Source organism: Alternaria arbusti (assembly GCF_024043155.1).
Source record: "Alternaria arbusti strain BMP 1465 chromosome Unknown scaffold_3, whole genome shotgun sequence".
NCBI classification, from domain to species: domain Eukaryota; kingdom Fungi; phylum Ascomycota; class Dothideomycetes; order Pleosporales; family Pleosporaceae; genus Alternaria; species Alternaria arbusti.
In genome coordinates this window covers 492,818-513,059 of record NW_026249943.1, presented here as the reverse complement: position 1 = coordinate 513,059, position 20,242 = coordinate 492,818, and the positions used below count along the sequence as shown (strand labels likewise).

Sequence of the window (20,242 nt, the reverse complement as noted above, 5' to 3'; positions counted from 1 at the left end):
GTAGAAGCAATGATCAAGAGAGGAGAGGGGGGAACGACAACAAAACAAAAGAAACCCCACAAACACCAAGGAGGGGTTATATGAGCCCTCATTCCGAGTCCCCCAAGCATCATTCCGACTTCGGTTCGGTCATCATACATACCCGCATGCCCCAATAGACAAGGTCACCCCGCTGCAGAGCCTGGCGTACGGCTTCGTCCTCGTGTCTCGCGTCACCTACGAGCCAATAGCCCTCACCACATGTTCTGAAGATCGCTCAAACAGCACCAGACAGCCTACCAGAGAAACCTACCTTCCTTACTATCAGCATTACGGAACTGCCCTGAGTAGACTACCGCACCACCGCTAGAGGCGGCTATGCAGGGTCCTAATAGAACCGAAAGTATCTCCAGATCTTGAATAGCAAGAGTCTAGAGAGGGAACAAAGACGTCAGTCGACCTATCGGGTGGTGGTGTTGTTGCGCGTGGGTGAGGCGTGCCTGGCATGTTGGTGTTGAGACGGGGATGGTTGAGGTGGGTCGGCGGCCAATCAGAGAGCGTGAGGGAGGGCGTGCCAGAATGCAGGGACGTCGAACGCATGGAAGGAGCGCGACCGTGGCTCGGCGTTGTTTCCTACATGCAAGTCACTTTCAGTTATCGGGTGCAAGTGATGATCCCGGACGATGTCGGCAGCTGCCAGCCTTGCGCGGGCGGGTTGGCTAGGTGTGAGACGTGAGGACGCACCAGACACTCCGGCGAACCATCTTGAAGGTATTGTAATCATCCTGTATACCAGAGTACATCTTCAATGACCAGTCTGAACCAAGACTAGGCCGCAATCTAGATCAAAGGCTCATTCTCCTCTTCGCCATGCGTGAGACTTGAGGCGCGGCTATACCACCTGGTAAGCTCATAGAATTGTTGTATCAGCGAGGTGTCTCTTCAATACACCTGAAGGTCAGAACCAACTCGCTGTCGCTGAGCTTGTTCTTCTTCCATGCGCGTTTGCTTAGAAACCCTTGCGTCGCCGGTTGGTGGATGTGCCGGCTGACCTCCATGTGCCACTGGTGTTGAATCAAGGAGAAGTCTTTGACCAGCACTGTGGCTCACCAGTATAAAGCGTGATTGTAGGATGGAGAGCGGATGTCAGCAACGGAAGAGGTATTTCCGGTACGTTATTCGCTTACGTCGTAACGATGCCATCTTTATCTCGTCCTAGAACCTACATATCGCCACATTGGGGACGGCTTTCAAGAGTTGTGATGTGCGAGATGCAAGTGTATCGAAATTCTGCAAGTCTTTGCTATCGGTATCGTGGTGGGACTCGAACCCTCAGACTGGCTATTTTCAAGACCCTTAACCATCATCTGTATCAGTATTCCAAGGTTGGGGTAAACGTAGTGTAGGATGTCTGAATATCTCGAGGCCATGTGCTGTTCACGCTATATTCCAATCAACTCACAACAAATAACTGAAACCCAACCCTTGTTATTCATAATCGTCATTTCCGCTCTGGTACTATGCTGAAGGTCTAAGTATTATTACAAGCCCGGCATGAGAGTGCACGCATGCAAGCGGCTGCACCACCACCCAACTACACCTTAGGCGTAGAAGTTTACTGTGTCCTTCTTCTTTGCCTGTACCTCAGCGATAGCATCGACGTAATGCTCGTGGCTGATCTTCTGGTGACCAGTCCGGAGAGCAATCATACCAGCCTCGACACAAACAGCCTTCAACTGCGCACCACCAAACTCGTCAGTGCTGCGAGCCAACTCTTGCCAGTTGACAGCGTCGTCGACAGTCATCTTCCGCGAGTGGATACGCATAATCTGTGCGCGGGCCTCCTCGTTTGGTAGCGGGAACTCGATCTTCCTGTCCAGACGTCCAGAACGGAGCAGAGCGGGGTCCAAGACATCGACTCGGTTCGTCGCTGCAAGAACCTTGACACGGTCGTCGGAGGCGAAACCGTCCAGCTGGTTCAGCAGCTCCAACATAGTTCGCTGCACCTCCCTGTCTCCGGACTTCTCGGAATCGAAACGCTTTGTGCCAACAGCATCCAATTCGTCGATGAAGATGATTGAGGGTGCCTTCTCTTTCGCCAGGGCGAAGCAGTCGCGGACCAACTTCGCACCATCTCCAATGAACATTTGTACGAGCTGTGGGCCGGCGAGCTTGAGGAATGTGGCGTCGGTTTGGGCAGCGCAGGCTCGGGCGAGAAGGGTCTTTCCAGTTCCGGGAGGACCGTACATCAGTGCACCTGTGATCGTTAGTACGTATTTAGAGATGAGCATTAGAGTTGCTTACCCTTCGGCGCCTTGATGCCAATCTTCTTGAAGCGCTCGGCCTCCTTCATAGGCCATACTACAGCCTCGACGAGCTCTTCAATCTGCTTGTCAAGACCTCCAACATCGGTGTACTTCTCAGTTGGCTTCTCGTCGACTTCCATAGCCTTCACCCGACTGTCGTACTCTGCGGGTAGGGTATCGAGGACGAGATATGAGTCCTTATTCACACCAATGAGATCACCGGGCTTCAGTTTCTCATGGTCTACTAGACCGATGAGAGGCAAGAAGATGGTTTGCCGAGTTGAGGTCTTGATGACCGCCGACTTGCCAACGCGGGTGGCGTCTAGGTCAATGTTTGCTCCCTCCTCGGCCGCTTCTTCTGTGACATCAAGATCAAGGATCTCGACAACGTTTCCGACGAGGTATGGTAGTTGCCTACACGATGTCAGTGTGTTGTCCACGAAGTCGCTTCAGTCCAGCGCGCTGCGGGGTGACAGCAGTCACGTCGATGACATACCTGTTGTTCTCGATCTTCTCTAGGTTGTCCTTGATCTTCTCGTTCATGGAAGCCTTCTCGTGTGTGAGCCGTTGGAACTCGCTCTTCATGATGCGCATGTCGTTCTCCAGTAACCGTTTGCGCGCGACGATGTCTCGTGTGCTTGAGTTCAGGATCTCTTCGTCGAGCTGCTCCTCCTCTGGTTCCGCATCCTGCATCTCTGCATCGCCATCAGCCTTCTTTCCGTCCTTGCCTCCGTCTTTCTTGTCATCGTCTTTCTTCTCTTCCTTCTCGTGGCGCTCAAGGTCGTCGAGATCTTCGAGTGTGGACATGGTGGCGGTGTTGTGAGAGCGGCGTTACGCGGTGTGGGGTGATAGAGATGACTGGATCGGTGCAAGAGTGATGGTGGTGAATGATGCCGACAGAGAGGTTGTTGTGGTGCGGCGGTGATGTGGAGCTGTAGAGGCAGCTATGGATTACGAAGGTACGCACCAGTGCACGGTGAGAGACCCTAGCTCCGATTGTCTTGGCGTCTGTGAACGCCGATCCGTCGCGCGCAACAACGCGCGATAGATGGGAAGTGTCATTGTGTCAGTCTGCAGCTTGATCAAGGATACGGCGATGCTACTAGAGGGTAAATTTAGAGATCATGCAGTTCTATACGAAAGGAGCTGTGCGAACACCCGCCCGCAGGTATGGACAAGATTCAACACGTGCGATTAGTACGATGATGCTGAGTAGGTTCAGTTTGCTAAGCAGCAATGATGGTGTTTAATGGAGATGTCTCATGTGAGGTGATGGTGATCGTACTGGTGAGGGAAACAGGAAGCAACTGCGATGGGCTTTTAGGTACACACCATCTCGTGTGCGTCAACGCCTACACATGGGTTGGAGCATTCGCATGCAAGCGAGGTGTCTAAACGTCGGTTAATAAATATCTTAGATGCCTACATGGAGCTACTTACTGTTTGTTATGGTGGCCTCAGGCCCTGTTCGAGAATACGTATACTGACAGTATAATTGTTGCGCTTGTCGTTGAGGAGGCCACAAAACCCTCGCGATATAAACGTTCGAGATTCCAAAATCTTCATCCTCTCTCCAACGAGGCACCTTGGCCTAATGGTAAGGCGTTGCTTTCCGGTGGCAAAGATTGTGGGTTCGAGTCCCACAGGTGTCGCTCTTTTTGCCGGGGTCTTGTCGGCTTCTTTTTGCGTCTTTCTGCATCTTTTTGCCTTCCTTTCCCACCTTGTCAGAATTCGCTCTTCGGATCGCAAGGCATGCCAGTGTGGTCAAGCACTGTAATCAACGCTAGCCCAGTTCTAGTATAGTCTTGAACACGGGAGGTTCGCCCAGTCATAGGATTAAGCTGTGGTGCAAAGATCCGAGGTCGTGTTCGGTGGTTAGAGAGCGCCCTTGCCATACTGAGCTCCTGACATCCGAATCTCCTTACCACCAACCCACCACATTCTTTTGTTGCACTACATGCTATTGACTTTGGTATCTCGTGTGCAGGGATTCTGATTGATCCCCTTTCGTGCTTGATAATTTTGTGTCATGTTTACGGCAAGAGCACTCCGGTGCGCTCATGCCACACCTTTCGCCCGACGTGCCGCGCTTCACCCACCATATCTACAGGTTGGTCTAAACACACCACATTTTTTACAGTACTAACCCAACTACTAGGCGTCAATTCGACTCAACTCGTCATCCGCCGTTGATACGGCCATTGAGCAAAGTACGCAAGATGAGAAACAAACAGATGCTCCGCAACAGGAGAAGGTTGAACAGCGGGCTCCAGATACACCTGGTCTGGACGCCTCCCTTGGTTTAGAGAACATGAATAAAGCCAGGCAACTACACTCTGACATTAGGAGACTTACCAATGAGCTTGATCAGATCTACGGTCGACAACGCATCATCCGGAAAGTAAGCCCATACAAAGTGCGAATTGGGGCTATCCCCCATGCGTTCAACAAGCGCGCCGAGTCCGAGACGCGCCCTGAAGTGCGAGACGGGAAGATGTTTCTTGCCGACAGACTGATACCAAATATCTGGTTGCGGGACAATTGTCAATGCAAAGTTTGCACGCATGACGCCACCAAGCAACGACTTCTGGATACATTTTCCATCCCCAAGGACATCTCGATCAAGTCGCACTCGGCTGAAACAAGAGGGTCTGAGACGGTTCACAGACTTGAATGGAGTGATGGACATGAAAGCGAATACTCGAGGTCTTTTCTCTACCAAGCTATGTTCGACGCGAGGCGGAAGGCTGTACAGCGTCAAGCTTTAGTCGGAATCAAACTCTGGGACTCATCCATCGCTTCGGATCCACCAAAGACTCTGTATGTTGACGCGATGAATCCTAACAGCAACGACCTACTTTCCAGGCTGCGCAGATTCGGATTCTGCTACGTCGATGAGACGTCTTTCGAGAACCCAAAGGCCACGAAGAAGATGCTGGAAAAAATTGCCTTTATTAGGGAAACGCACTACGGCGGCTTCTACGACTTCACGGCCGACCTAGCGAGCAAGGATACCGCATACACCAACATCGCACTAGAAGCACATACAGACACTACCTACTTCTCCGATCCAGCCGGCCTACAGGCTTTCCACCTCCTTTCCCACACCGACGGTGAAGGCGGTGCAAGTCTTCTTGTCGACGGCTTCAAAGCTGCGGACGAACTCTGGCACACCGACCGCAAAGCATATGAGATTCTCTCAACGGTGAATGTTCATGGACACGCCTCAGGCAACGAAGGCATTTCAATACAACCCTACCGTGGCTTCCCCGTCCTCGAGCACGACACTGCTACGGGCGACTTGCTCCGCGTCCGGTGGAACACGTCAGATAGAGCGTCCATTGAGCTTCCTATCGAAGAAGTTGAGACGTGGTACGACGCAGCTCGAAAATTTGACGCGATACTCAAGAAGAAGGAGAATGAGTACTGGGAACAGCTTGTGCCGGGTAGAGTGCTCATCTTTGACAACTGGAGGGTGCTGCATGGACGGAGTAGATTCACAGGGAAGCGCAGGATCTGTGGAGCGTACATCAATAGGGATGATTGGATTAGCAAGTTCAAGATGCGGCGTTTTGGAAAAGAGAATGTGCTGAAGGGGTTGGCTGTAAACTAAGGATGGGAGTAAGGGGGTATCAAAGAAATAGAAAGTATCGAGATATCGTGTTACTGCGCGGATATCACTAGTCGTGTTTGTGTGGAACAGTTCTCAACGGCCAAAAGTAGTGTGCTGAAACTTGATGTCTGGTTCATCAGAACTTATGTACACCCACACTATAAGGAAACCATTCTCTTCTCTTGTATCAAATGTTTACCGACCACCCCTCTCCTGTTCCAGCTCCAACTCAGCCTGGCGGTAGTACTTAGCTGTGTCCACGCCGTGGTAAGGGTGATTGACAAAGTTTGGCCATGCGAGGATGTGCGAAAATGTGGAGGAGTAACGCGAGTTCCTGTGCGCAACTCCCTGCATGTACTCGGTCATCTCGGTGGTTCCGTACAGCGACTCGCCTTTCTTGACCTTGTCGACCATCTCGCGCATGTCCATCTCGACCTCGCGGCGGTTCTCGCGGGCACCGTAGAAGCGCACTGTCGTGGATGTTAGCATCCAATCCGATCTTCTCTATATCCGGACTGGCTCCACATACTGCATGACCTCGAGTAGACGAAAACGAAGGCTCCGGTAAGACCGACAGCACCGCTCAGTCGCATGATGGGGGCGAAACCGCCCTTGCCGACCATGGAGGGCGAGATCTTCTCCCAGTACATCATCAATCCGGGGCTCAAGGCTCCGAGCGCGGCACCTTGCGCCCAGTCGGACGGACGGGCATACCGAATGACTCGCTTGAAGTGTCTTCATCTGCAGTCAGTACTCGCATGCGTTGGATATCGTAGAGGAGCGTACGGATCATTGTCGATGAGCTGCCATACATTAGCTACCACCACCCATTGCGCATCTTTTCGCGCTGCAATTGACTCACAGGATACTCTCCAGTAGGGATCTTGTCCGGCACAACGGCCTGGTGCCTGACATAGGCGTCCTGAGCAGACATGGTGGTGTTGGGGACTCTACTGCGGAGATGTCTGGGCGGGATCGCGAAGTGAGGTTCACACGGGCGGCAAGTGCCGCATGCGGGCTTTGGCCTAGTGGCTCAGAGCTCCCGCGACGCCATTCTCTCTACTTTTATTTCCTTGGCGCGTCACACCCCATCACCCATCGAGCAACTTTGTGCGCCAACAATGCGCGCCGGCCCCTTCACGTGCGCCCAACAACGACACCGATTGCGATCATGGCTATGAAAGTGGACGACATGGAGGACGTCAAGCCCACGGGCTTGTCAATGTCAAATGGCCTCGACGGCGCGTCCGCTGCGCATGCGACCGACTCGTCCAACGCACACGCCCGCCCAACTGTCGCCGACTTGCACGGTGAGAACCATTTCGCGCAGGTAGCGAGGAAGAACTGGCTCACTGCCAAGAAGACGCCGAAAGTGCGACCCGAAGTGGTCAAGAAAGAGCTATGGGACGAGCTGGAGAATGTCGACTTCGCATACTCGTCGCTTTTGATACTGGAGAACCTACAGCTTCTGGAGAGATATCTGTGGCCTGGCTTCACCGAAGATGCATCGAATTACCACCATCTGCTTTTGGCACTTATGGTTAATGTTAAGAGGAGGGAGAACCTGGCGTCATGGGGTGAGTTGCTGCAATTCCTAGTATCCACGCCATGTACTGACGTTATCTAGACCACTTTGCTAGCAAGCCCGCCGAATTCTCCTCCTTCTTCCGCCGCATACTGTCCATGACCGTAGACCCGTCCCAGCCGAGCAAGATCCGCACACAGCTTGTATCATTCGTCATCGGCGCCTTCCAATCACTAGACAGCGGTCTTGTGCGGAAGGAGTGCGCGCCTCTGGTCGGCATATCGATATGGCAGAATCTCCACTCGGACGCCGTGCGCGAGCAGTACTTCGAGGAACACAGCATGTTGCGCAAGGCATGGAGAGCCGCATCCAAGCGATTCGATGCTGGCGACGAAGCGCTGCAGGCTCGGTTACGGTTCGAGCGATCGTGGATCTACACACTTCTCCTGGATTTCATCGACCGGCTATACAACAGCACCAGCAGAGAAGAAGTTAGGGACAATATGGCCTACTGCGAGCGCTTCATGGAGCTTCTGGTAGACCTACAGAGCCAGCTGCCAACAAGGAGATACGTCAACACGCTGCTACAGGACTTGAACATGCTTCCGGCTATTCGATTGTCGCCCATGTACACGGACGAGGATAACGGCCTATTCCGGGACCTTTTCGACTTGCTGAGCCACTTCACCAACTTCCCCATCGAGGACCAGACAGGCCGTCAGTTGTCCAAGCTAGAGTACGACCAACAGCATTACGATACTCTGGCAAAGCTGCAACGGACGGGCTATGCTGCTTTCCAGGAGAAGCTTCAATTGATGGCTCTAGCGAACTACAGTAGCATCGGAAACCGGGAAGAGCTGGATGGCCATTTGCGCACACTGAGCGACACCGAGCTCGTTGAGCTTTGCTCTCTCATGGGCCTACGAACAGAGTACCCCGCCTCGACCTACCTGGTGCGCGACCGAGCTTTCTACATGGAGACCCTGATTGCGCTTGTAGAAAAGCGACCGACCTTCAAAGACAATGTCCGCGAGATGCCCGTATTACCAACAGAGAAGGTTCTCTACGAGACCACTTTCCTGCGAAACGAGTCGTACGACGGATCAAGACCACTCGCTATACCCAAGCTGAACCTTCAGTACCTGACCATGGGCGACTTCTTGTGGAGATCCTTCATCCTGTACCGCGCCGAATCCTTCTACGGTATCCGAAAGGACATGGAGGACGTGGTCAAGCGCGTGAAGCCCAAGGGTAAAGGCGTCAACACCAAGTTCGGTGGCGTTTCCAAGATGTCACTCCCTATCATGAAGCCTGCTATCGTCGACGTAGCACCTTCCAAGGTAGGCGAGCAGCACCCAGCATACGTTCGTGCCGAGATCATATTGGACGTCAGTCGCCTGCAACACCCAGTACGAAGGGATTGGGAACAACTAAGACCGGATGACGTCGTCTTCCTCCTTGCTGTTGAGGGCAAAGACGACGTACCCATGCGCAATGGTCACCGCGAAGATGTCACAACTGGAGAACAGCTTGGCTTGCACCGAATGAGATGCGCCCAAGTGGTTCAAGTCCTGGACGACAAAGGCCGCCCTCTGCGCGAACAAGGCCGCGACGACGGCTTTGGACCCCGGGTGCGTCAACGACGACTCCTTGTCAACATCGACGCGAAGCAGTACCAGGCCGACATGGACCAAACTGCCGAAGGAAGGCCAGACGTTTACGAGCACATCAACATGATTGTCCGTCGGAGAGGACGGGAAAACAACTTCCTGCCCATTCTAGAATCCATCAAGCGCCTGACCCTCTCAGACATCCCAGCACCATCTTGGCTCCAAGAAGTCTTCCTAGGATATGGTGATCCCGCATCAGCAACGTACAAGCGACTTCCTAACAAACTGAACAAGATAGATTTCCGGGATACCTTCTTGGACTGGCAGCACCTGATCGAGGCAATGCCTGGCAAGTCTATCGAACCCCACGAGGAAGCACAGACATCCTTTGGGCCTCCATACGTTGTGGAATACCCTGTTGCAGGTGAACCAAACATCGCACCTCCTCGAGCATCCAAAAAGCGGCGTCGCGACCAGAAAGTGGTTGCACAACCTCTGCATGAATCGCTTCACGTATCCTCGTACAAACCGCCGAACATGGGGCCATACCCTGCAGATGCGCCGAGGCTGAATGCGGTCAGATTTACACCTGCCCAGATTGAAGCTATCACCTCGGGCACACAACCTGGTCTCACGGTGGTGCTCGGACCCCCGGGTACCGGCAAGACGGACGTCGCGACCCAAATTATATCCAATCTATACCACAACTTCCCGGACCAGCGGACTTTGCTCGTCGCGCACAGTAATCAGGCGCTTAACCAGCTCTTCCAAAAGATTACTGCGCTTGACATCGATGAGCGTCATCTTCTGCGTCTAGGTCATGGCGAAGAGGACCTCGAGACTGATGTCAGTTACAGCAAGCATGGACGTGTTGAGTCGTTCCTCGAGAGAGGGCAGTACTATCTATCTGAAGTTGATCGCCTGGCGAAGAACTTCAATGCGCCCGGTGCTCATGGTAGCTCGTGCGAGACTGCAGATTACTTCAACCTTGTATATGTGAAGCCAGCATGGACGCAATACTGGGATAGTGTTACAACCGAGGACACAAGTGTTGACCAGATAATCACTGAGTTCCCATTCAGAGACTACTTCTCAAACGCACCACAGCCTCTCTTCCCTCAAGCAGCAGACCGAGAACAAATTCTTGAAATTGCACAAGGCTGCTATCGCCATGTCGAGAAGATCTTCGCTGAGCTTGAGGACATCCGTCCGTTTGAGATCCTGCGGAACCCGCGGGATAAGGCGAACTACCTGCTGATCAAGGAAGCCCGTATCATTGCCATGACATCGACGCACGCTGCCATGCGAAGACAAGAGATTGCTTCGTTAGGCTTCCACTACGACAATGTCATCATGGAAGAAGCCGCCCAGATCACCGAGATCGAAAACTTCATTCCTCTCGCACTGCAAAACCCCAAGGATGGCGAACTTCCTCTACAGCGCATCGTCCTCTGCGGTGACCATCTCCAAAACTCGCCCGTCATCCAAAACCTCGCTTTCCGCCAGTACGCCAATCTGGAGCAATCCCTCTTCCAACGCCTCGTCCGTCTCGGTGTGCCGACAATCATGCTCGACCAGCAAGGTCGTGCTCGCCCGTCCATCGCCGAACTCTACAAGTGGCGCTACCCCTCCCTATCGAATCTGCCCTCCGTCCTGTCCAAACCCGAGTTCCAGGTCGCCAACCCAGGCTTCAAGCACGAGTACCAGTTCATCGACGTCCAGGACTACAAGGGCAAGGGCGAAGACCAACCCACACCGCACTGGATGATTAATCTGGGCGAAGCCGAGTACGCAGTCGCGCTCTTCATGTACATGCGTCTCCTGGGTTATCCAGCGAGCAAGATCTCCATCTTGACGACGTATGCCGGACAGAAGAGTCTGATCAACGACGTGTTGGGCCACAAGTGCAAGAACAACCCGCTATTCGGTCGCCCAAAGATTGTCGCGACGGTGGACAAGTACCAGGGTGAGCAGAATGACTGTAAGTACCACCCACCCCTTCCCTAACCTCGATGTGTACTAACACATCATGCCCAGACATCATCCTCTCCCTAGTCCGCACCCGCGCAATCGGCTACCTCCGCGACATCCGCCGCCTAACTGTCGCCCTCTCGCGCGCCCGCCTGGGTCTGTACATCCTCGGCCGCCGCTCCGTCTTCGAATCCGTCTTCGAGCTCAAACCCGCTTTCGACATCCTCCTCCAACGCCCCGACAAGCTCACCCTCGTCACCGACGAAATGTTCGGCGAAACGCAACGACCGGCCGAGCAGACTGCGCCTGTGGACGGCGAAGCCGAGATGCAGGATGTAGAGCACCTGGGCAAGTACGTGTATGAGATGACTAAGGCGAAGGTCGAGGCTATGAAGGCGAATGGGGGCGTTATGCCCACGAGGGAGGTTACGATGGGGGAGGCGAATGGTGGGGGGAAGGATGAGGATGACGATGATGATAGACCTGAGAATGTTCTTATTCCTGAGGAGGCGCCTGAGGAGTTTGATGAGGAGGAGGAGGAGGATGCGGTCGTGGTTTAACGTGGAGATCGAAGGCCAAAAAGGTTGAAGGGGGATTGCATGATATGGGGATGGGAGGATGGGGTATTGCATAAATTGGCGTAATGTCTGTATGTTCAGTTCTTATTTTCAGGGTTTCGATGAGTTGAAGGGTAGATGTAGGGAGACGAAAGATACCAGATCGATCATCGCCCGAGTGGCATGCACATTTTTTTCTCCGAACGTGCCTTAGTATGTGGTTGGGTTGGGTTGTGATGCTCTCATAAATCCTCCCAGTATTTCTTTTTTGTTCAAAAAGGCCAGCGCTCTCCGCAGGACCATGTATTCCACCCAGGCGGTTTTTTGATCATTCAAAGGCTCGAAAGGAGGGAGAAGACATGAGGATTGTGCTGAGCGTGTTTAGACAAAACACAGGAAGAAAACATGTTTTGGTGAAGCCTTATATTTTGGGAGAAAGCACGGAGAGACTCCGATCATCGGCACTCAGTAGAGACCTTTTTAGAGAGAAGCAGGAAATCTTTCATTTCCTCTGTTTCTTACAATTTGGAACTCTGGAGCTTTGCGCAGGAAGTCGGCATGACGCTCAACCACCAGAGTATTGGTATGCTTAGAGAGAGAGCACAGGAGGGAAGGCTCATTTCATGCCCTCTTCCAATTCTTGTTTTGGAAGACAAGAAGATATTTTAAATATTGTCGAGTTTGGGCGCAGGAATACAACATCCATACTGAAGATGTACGTTTGGAGCAGACAGGAAGGAAAAGTCGGTCTCATAGTGGGGTTTCACTCGCGTGTGGAGAATGGGAAGTGGTTTTCGGGTATGTGCTTTTTGAGCTTCTGGCGCAAGCAGACGACATCCACAGATTGCCTGCATCATTTTTGAGAAAGGAAGCAGGACGACTCAGACCATAATTGTTTACCATCTTTTGTTTTAATGAAGGACATTAAGTTTGTAGATAAGGGAACAATGGTTAACAAAAAGAGGAGGTGTTTATATACCCGTCTCCGTCTAGCGCATTTGTGGTATAGCCTGTTAAGCCATGGACAGGTCTCATGGGAAGTTTGAACTCCATTTTAGGAGTAAGCGCGAAGTGCGTAGGAAGGCGCAGAACAGCGCACGGCACCATCCAGATAATGTCCATGGCTTTTGGTATTTCGAAAGGAAGGCTTTGGTTCGGAGAAACGACATCAGAAGTTTGCCTGGTCTTTTGAGTGTGATTGTTTTCGAGTGTAACTCTGGAGACAGAGGAAGACACCGCCTCATCAATAGACTCTCACTGTTTTTCGGGTTGAACAAGAAGAGGGATGTAGTTGGAAGAAGAGAGGGAGCAAAGCTGGAGGGTGTTTATATATGGTAGGCACTATCGCACTGCTCACGTCTCTCATAAAGTGCTCTTTGAAAAACTTTCGAGGTGTATTCCATTTTGTGTGTTTGAGTCAAGAACAGCGCTGGCTACCATCCCAGTTTTGTTTGACGTTTTTGGTCCTGCGGACTAAGACTTTGGTGCAGGAAAGCAGACATTCGAAGTCCTCTCATAGTTTTTGACGAGGGCTTTGAGGAAGGGAGAGGATCGCTCGCTCTCATGAACGGTACTTTTCTGAATTTTGGAGAAGAAAAAGAACTGTGTGGATAGGAGAAGAGCGTGAGGCAGTGCATGTAGTCCTTTCTATACCGTAGCCCTGCTACTAGCTGGTACAAAGCTGTTTCATATAGGCCTGGAGAAAGACTTGGGTGCACAGAAGCAGCATGACATTTTCTCCATTGTCCTTTGATGTTGGAGGTGGAGACGGGGCAGAAAGCTGGTCTCATCGTCCCGTTGTGTACTCAATTGGGAGGATAGAAAGAATTCTATGAGTATGAGAGCACAGGAGACAGCAAGGCAAGTGGCTGTTTATATACACGTCTCTGTACCACCAGCCAGCCAGCACAGCGACTCTCGCATAATGCATGTTTGTAGGTCTTTGAGTTTTTTGAAGCTGCAGACGCACAACCTATCGCGCTGAGAACATGGTACGTCGCTGTAGCCCCTTTTGGTATGCTACATGATCTGCGAATCCGGCGAGCCGCGCAGTCATATCATGTAGTCTCGTCAATTTGAGGCAGTAGGACAACTTCTCGGATTCATTTTGCTACGTTGTAGCGTTTTGGAGGAAAGAAGAACAACAGATCATACAGTAGCGCCATCTGCTTTTTGGAACGAGAAAGTGGTGTGATGAAGAAGAGGGAGTAAAGCCCACTGACTAGGTTTTATACGTGACGCCTGGGATCCATGGATGCCAAGTCATACCAAAGAGTCGCTGAATTTGGGGCCGACCGAGTGAAAGCTCGGAATCCTAAAGACACGGGAAGGTATTTTGGGGAGAAGAGCCACAGCAGACCATAGGCAGGATTATCTGTCGATTTCTGAAGAAACAGGTGGTGTGATGAAAAGGAGGAGTCAGGACCACCGGCACGAGATATTGAAGAGAACGCTCAAGACGCCAAGTCATGTCGATCCAGTGCCTGACTTTTGAGACCGCTAAACGAGTGCTCGGAACCATCGGGGAATCAGAATACCATTTTAGACAGACGAGGCACCGCAAAACATGACCCATCGCGCCGGAGGTTTTGTTTAATTCATTGAAGAAAGAGGTGATCTGGTAAGAAAGAAGAGAGGAGAGTCGACCGGCGCAAGATTTTATACACGACGCCCGGCACTAGCGACAGGGAGTCTAACCATATTGCTCGCTGGAGAGACGAAAGACATGAAATTGGGTGTTATGTTTTTCCGGTCTTCCGACGAACTCAGACATTTCTCTTCTCTGATTTCTTTTGAGTGCATACTTCCTGACTTTGTGGTAGAGATAGAAAACCCGTTGTTGCCGACATCAAACTGAACGTCACTGGTTTTTGAAATCTGGGAGTAAGGTAGTCGTCTTAAGAAGGAAGTGTTTTCGGACGCAGACGGCGGCGATTATATATTTGTCGCGTGCAAGGCAGGAACAGCACCATGCGACTCTTGTGAACTGTTTTTTTCGGCGACTCGGCGCAACGGGCAGCAACATGGTAAAGTCGAGGAGCGTGTTTCGTTGCAAAAACAAGGAAGCCAGGCTCGCACATGCGCCCATCCAGCAGATATTTTGGTAAAGAAGAGAGAAGCTGGTAGATGAGGAGTCAAAGCGACCAACTGTCGCAGTTTGCATATTCACAGCCGGACCATCTCAACACATGCAGAGCTTGCTTGTACCCTTTGTGATTTTCTGAGATGAGAGCGCGAAGGACGAACTCGCACATAGTTTGGTAGGCGATCGATTTTAAGTACGCAAGTGGGAGACTGGTACTTCGGCAATACAGGCGGATCGATGCAGGGACTTATGTGACTGCAGTCTGGCGTTCAGAAAACATAGGGCTTTGTGCTACAATTTCAAGCTCAGAAGCATACGAACGTCATAAAAGTCCTTCTGGTACTTTGATATGAACGTGGGGAGGGCAGACGCGCACATCGTATGCTTCCCCGTCGTTTTTTGGAGGTTTTTAGTATGATTGTGGATGGAGAGAGAAAGTAACTGGAAGTCGTGCTTTTATACAAGTCGAGGCATAGCTTTCCGAGAACATGCGCGTGACTTTTCCCAGGTTGGAGCACAGGAACATGCGAAGCTGTTGTGTTTCCTTTTGGATTTATGGTTATAAAGCTGCGAAGTGCGGACACAGACAACACATCAATCTGGCATAGTGGACTTTTTGGATTTTAGGCCAAAGACTAGTAGATGAAGTGTAGAAGTGCGCACACGCTGTGCTTCATGAAGACTTTGTCGAGTTTTTTTAAGCACACATGGTATGGTGGAAGAAGCTCAGTCGGTTGAGAGAGACATGCACCAGCTTTTGTTCTGTTTTTGATGTTCTGTCAGGGTGGAAGAAGACATCGAAAGAAGTTTCGAGTTTTTTGGAGTGCGCTCCAGGCAGGAGGACTGCCACATGTGCTGTACACCACCCACTTTTGAAGATGTACCGATATCATGCGTAATGAAGAAGAACAGCTTTGCTAAGAGAGTAGATGGTTTTTATACTTGAAGTTGCGTTCAAAAACACCACAGGATAGAGCATGGGCGCGTGTGCCCATCGTGAACTGTTTCTCAGCCGCAACCCGAACATGTTGCAACAAACTTCACGATTCACTTCCCCGCATGCAGCCATGGCGCCCAATTATGCAGACGCCCAATTCTCTCGTCATGTTCATGCCACGCCCAATAGCCAAGCCTAAAAGACGGAGTCTGAAACCGATAAGCGAAAGCCGGTCGATCCCAATGTCCAGCCGCGCGAGTCACGCAACAAATGTCCTGAGGCCCCACATCCTCCCGTCAAAACTGCAGGATCGTGAAACACAAATTACCCCACCCTCGCCCGTGGACCGGGGTCGCTCGTCATGTTCTGGAACCTACGATTACAGGTACAAGCTTGCGCAGTTGCAAATGTCGCTGTTTCAAACACTTGTCAGCGCACATCCCAGACGTCCCAGACACCAGGGCGCGAGCACCAGGAATAACCCGCCGGTGCGGAATCGGGAGCAAGAAGAAACAGAGCACGTACCGTTTGATGAGTTCCTGACACGTTCCCATTTTTTGGAACAGCGTCGGGTCGCCGATAATCCGAGCCGCGTTCTTGACTTCGCGGCACGTCTCGTCTAGTCGGGTGATGACGCGGACAATGGTGCCCTCCATGACATCTGTCAGGTCTGTTATGCGATTGAATGACATGCCTCGTGCCCACTCATACACCACTTCGACCATGCCGAAGCGGGGTTTGCTGACAAAGTCATTCGAATCATCAGCCGAGAGGATAACCTGGTGCAGAGTCTGTATCTTGTTGACCTTTTCGGAGATCTCAACAATCTTTGCGACGCCGCGTTCCAGATTTGCAGTTAGCGTAGGCTCTACGTCGGTCTTCTCTTGGAAGACAAACGCCGAGAGTAGTGCGACGATTTCTTCCGGTTCGTACTCGGCGAGGACGTTTTCTAAAACGAGCTCGGTAAGGACCAGCTCATCGGCCGAGTGGATCTGAAAGCTGTCAGTAGATGGGTGGAGCTTGAAGTCAGTGTCAAGCATACCTCGCAGGCTACCTTGCCCTTCAGCTCTACGCGAGAACCTTCGTCAATAAAGCCGAGATCCTTGAGTACCTGTATGCGCTGTTCATAGTCAGGGAGTAGCTGTAGATTTTGGTCTGACATGAGCTGGCGGAGAGCAAGGATGTTTTCCTTGATCAGCCATTGATCGTGCTCCATGGTGAACTACAGAGATTAGCATGGGTTGAGAACACTGCCGAACGCGAACACGTACATGTTTCAAGAAGTTTGGGCATTTCAAACATTCTTTGCTAACCGCATTCAGTCCTTCTTTCCTGCGGGCTTCCTCCAGTTCACGGAACTTGAGGCTCTTGATCTTGCTGTAATCGTACTCATCCCAGTCTTCGTAATCCCATGATCCACACAAGGGCAGGAATTGGGATTCAGCCAGCTTCAATGTGTCTGACGAGGCTGTTAGCGCCGGACCCAGACCGTAGCGCACCCACTTACCTTTTTTGCGATTCAAATTTTGAACAGAATCAGGAACATCGATGATGGTCTTGGTGAAGCACTCGATGTCGTTCAGGGGTACGTAGGCTGCCTTCAGGATCAAGTCCTTGGGACTGTTCGGTAGTTTGCGGAAGTGCTTTGCAAAGGGACCGAGATACGGCAAAAGGTCGTCAGGCTGACGATCGTGATGCTGCGCCACCTCCAAGACTTTGACTGTAGGCTCGTTGCCCTTGCTAGTGCCATCTTGCATTAACATACCCGCTGTTCGTTTGTTGTCCTGACTGCGTGAGTAATGAGCTAATTTGAAAGCGAAAGTGAAGCGTGTACCTTCTTGTATACGATCAACCTGTTCTTCGACAAAGCTTTCCTGCCGATAGGGTTGATGAGAAGACTGAGGTGCATCTCATTAGTTAGTCGCTTGTAGTCCTCACAAGACTGGTGGCACGCCTCTAGGTCGATATCGCAGATATCACAAGGTTCTCGCTTGATCTTCTCCAACTCGGCCTCCGATACCTTGACCTTGCCTTGATGTTCAGGCAGTAATGCTTGAGTGGCATTCTCGCTGAAACTTCGCTTGATCATCTCTTCAATCTTCAGGGCTTCTACACGTAGAAGGTTCAGCATCATGTTGTAGGTGAGACGGAACTGTGATCTCAGCTTCGTGGGTTCCCCCAGCATCATCTGACGGAGTCTGGCTGCTGGTGGCGCCTCATCAGCCCCAGGCGCGCAGATGATGACAGTGCCGACTGTGTCAAGTCCTCGCCGACCTGCACGACCGGCCATCTGAGTGTACTCGCCGGGCAGCAAATCACGGAACTCGCGGCCGTCGTGCTTACGGAACCCAGAGAACACAACGGTCCTGGTAGGAAGATTAAGGCCCATGGCGAAAGTTTCCGTGGCAAAGAGAACCTTGACAAGCGTCTTCGCAAAGAGGATCTCAACAACCTCCTTGACGATCGGCAACATGCCACCGTGATGAACGGCAATACCTCGACTAAGCAGCTCTCTCAGCCGCTTGATCTGAGGGAGCTCGCGGTCTTCCTTGCTCAGTCGAGCCAGTGACTTCTCAATGGTCATATGTATCGCACTCTTCTCCGCAGCATTGCAATAGTCGATGTTAGACAGCGCTTCAGCGTTTTCCTCGCAGCGCTTTTTGGAGAAGACGAATATGCAAGCAGGCAGGAGATCCTTGCTTCGGAGGTGCTGTATGAGGTGGACCCAGATGTTTCTATCCTGGGCGGCAGTCGTACGACCGCCACCACGGCCCGTCCTTGCGATATTACCTCGGCCTCTAGCAGCGGGCGGGCCTCCACCGCGAGGTCCCCCTCGACCGCCACCTTGTTGACCTCGTCCGCGTTGGTTCTGGCCTCCTCTGGTGGGTGGGCCTCCACGACCACCACCGCCCCTGCCGGCTTGCGCATCGTTTGCAGGAGGTGCCTTGACCTTGTCTTTACCAGACAGGATATCGTTTGCATCTTTCCAGCCATTATCGATGAACTTCTTGTCTGCTGTAACGATCTTGTGGATGCCTTTGCCAGCCCATAGGTAATGCTCCAGAGGAATTGGGCGTTTCGGAGTAGAGATGACGTAGATGTCTTTCTTCTTTGTTCGACCCACCCAAGACGCGAACTCATATGTGTTGGGTACGGTGGCGGACAGTAGAATGAGTGTTACATGCTCCGGCAGCATTATGATGACCTCTTCCCATACGACACCTCGCTCCAGATCGTTGACATAATGCACTTCATCAAAGATGACAAATTCGACGTCTCTGATAAGATCTGCTCCTCGGTACAGCATACTTCGAAGAATCTCGGTAGTCATGATGAGACAGCTGGCTTCGGGCCTGATCTGCACGTCTCCCGTGAGAATGCCGACATCATCAAATGTTTGGCGGAAGTCGCGGAACTTTTGATTACTGAGAGCTTTGATGGGAGAAGTATATATAGCTTTCGTCATATGCTTTGCAGCAAGTGCGATGGCGTACTCTGCAACCACGGTCTTGCCGGCGGACGTATGTGCGGCTACAAACACAGAATCGCCATGCTCAAGATGATAAACTGCTTCTTTCTGGAAGGTATCGAGCTCAAAGGGATACTCGCGCGCCATTTCCGGAACAAGTTCCCGGAAGTTAGTAATGTCGCGGTTGATGTCAACCATGTGAGCCCACTCTCGTCCACCCTTCCTTCCAGCACTCATGGCAAGTGGACCATGAGGTGCCAGAGCAGGGAACTCTACCGGCAACAAAGCATCGATCTCTTCGTCTCCAGCATCTTGGTCTTCATCAGGTTCCCCATTTGCGCCAGTCTGGTCGTTGGCATCCTCGTCATCCGCATCAGTATCCTTAGGAGCTGCAGATGCTTCACCCAGGGTATCTTCGACCTCCTGAGCAGTCTTGGCATCCGTAGTTGGCTTCTTCTGGAAGTCAAGACCACGCGTGAAGCCAGGCGGCACCTCCAATAAGCCACCTTCAGCACTGAAGTTGATCACTCTGTCGAGACCGCCACTCTTTTTCCCATTCGCACTCTCTTGCTGCTGGATTGCTTCATCCTCAATGGCAGCCACTGCTTCCACGCCATCAAGGCCGCCGGGCGCGAATGGAAAGAAGCCAGCTGCACCACGGACGAATTCAGCTCTGTTAGCAGGCTTCCTGAGAAGCGAAGTAGAGTTCTTGGCTGTTGCTGAGTTTGCCGGAACGGTGACTTCCTTGTATCCAGTGACGCGGCCTTCTAGTCCCTCGCGTGTGAAGCGGATGATGGTCCGGGTCTGAGTTGGGGCGATCTGGAACAGGCTTCGGTAATTGGTAGGTGCATCCCAGCGCTGCTGAAGCTGATTCAGCCACTGCGTGTTGAAGGATTTGGAGGGCGTTAGAAATTCTTGCTCCAATTCCTTCTTGATGGCTTCTTTGGTTTTCCGCTGTCGCTTGGGTGGCCGCTGTTCGCCAGCTATCGAATCTATCCCATCCTCGTCGAGGTTGCTGCTGCGTAGCCGCAGCTTTTCCAATTCCCCAGACAGGGCCTCCATAATCGCGAGTTGAGTGCGAATCTGGTAGGGTACTGTGCCTGTGGGATTGTGGCGCGACTGAGTGAGAAAATGGATGACGTTGTTCGGCGCGCCAAGCCGTGTCAGGAAGGACCCACCTAGGCACTTCC

The 20,242-nt window shown here is 52.0% G+C and overlaps 5 protein-coding genes and 1 non-coding gene across 6 annotated transcripts; 3 read left to right on the top strand and 3 right to left on the bottom strand.

Moving 5' to 3' along the window:
• Positions 1 to 1,580: 1,580 nt before the first annotated feature.
• RPT5 (26S proteasome regulatory subunit 6A) lies at positions 1,581 to 3,092 on the bottom strand (the record flags this gene model as incomplete). Its single annotated transcript, XM_051443344.1, has 3 exons — positions 1,581 to 2,236; positions 2,284 to 2,699; positions 2,782 to 3,092. 3 exons carry the CDS (start codon positions 3,090 to 3,092, stop codon positions 1,581 to 1,583), a joined length of 1,383 nt encoding a protein of 460 aa, XP_051304839.1.
• Positions 3,093 to 3,865: 773 nt separating this feature from the next.
• On the top strand, positions 3,866 to 3,937 carry J4E86_002786. Its single transcript has one exon. It is a non-coding gene; the product is annotated as a tRNA-Arg (tRNA).
• A 1,073-nt stretch (positions 3,938 to 5,010) lies between these two features.
• J4E86_002785 (uncharacterized protein) lies at positions 5,011 to 5,898 on the top strand (the record flags this gene model as incomplete). The annotated part of the gene is made up of 1 exon (XM_051443343.1): positions 5,011 to 5,898. The coding sequence occupies one exon, from the start codon at positions 5,011 to 5,013 to the stop codon at positions 5,896 to 5,898; it is 888 nt and encodes a 295-aa protein (XP_051304838.1).
• A 195-nt stretch (positions 5,899 to 6,093) lies between these two features.
• J4E86_002784 (uncharacterized protein) lies at positions 6,094 to 6,832 on the bottom strand (the record flags this gene model as incomplete). Its single annotated transcript, XM_051443342.1, has 4 exons — positions 6,094 to 6,368; positions 6,428 to 6,633; positions 6,685 to 6,701; positions 6,761 to 6,832. 4 exons carry the CDS (start codon positions 6,830 to 6,832, stop codon positions 6,094 to 6,096), a joined length of 570 nt encoding a protein of 189 aa, XP_051304837.1.
• A 237-nt stretch (positions 6,833 to 7,069) lies between these two features.
• On the top strand, positions 7,070 to 11,564 carry J4E86_002783 (uncharacterized protein; the record flags this gene model as incomplete). Its single annotated transcript, XM_051443341.1, has 3 exons — positions 7,070 to 7,475; positions 7,526 to 11,014; positions 11,071 to 11,564. 3 exons carry the CDS (start codon positions 7,070 to 7,072, stop codon positions 11,562 to 11,564), a joined length of 4,389 nt encoding a protein of 1,462 aa, XP_051304836.1.
• A 4,343-nt stretch (positions 11,565 to 15,907) lies between these two features.
• Positions 15,908 to 20,114, bottom strand: J4E86_002782 (uncharacterized protein; the record flags this gene model as incomplete). The annotated part of the gene is made up of 6 exons (XM_051443340.1): positions 15,908 to 15,956; positions 16,109 to 16,575; positions 16,626 to 16,805; positions 16,855 to 17,051; positions 17,091 to 17,367; positions 17,418 to 20,114. 6 exons carry the CDS (start codon positions 20,112 to 20,114, stop codon positions 15,908 to 15,910), a joined length of 3,867 nt encoding a protein of 1,288 aa, XP_051304835.1.
• Positions 20,115 to 20,242: the final 128 nt, after the last annotated feature.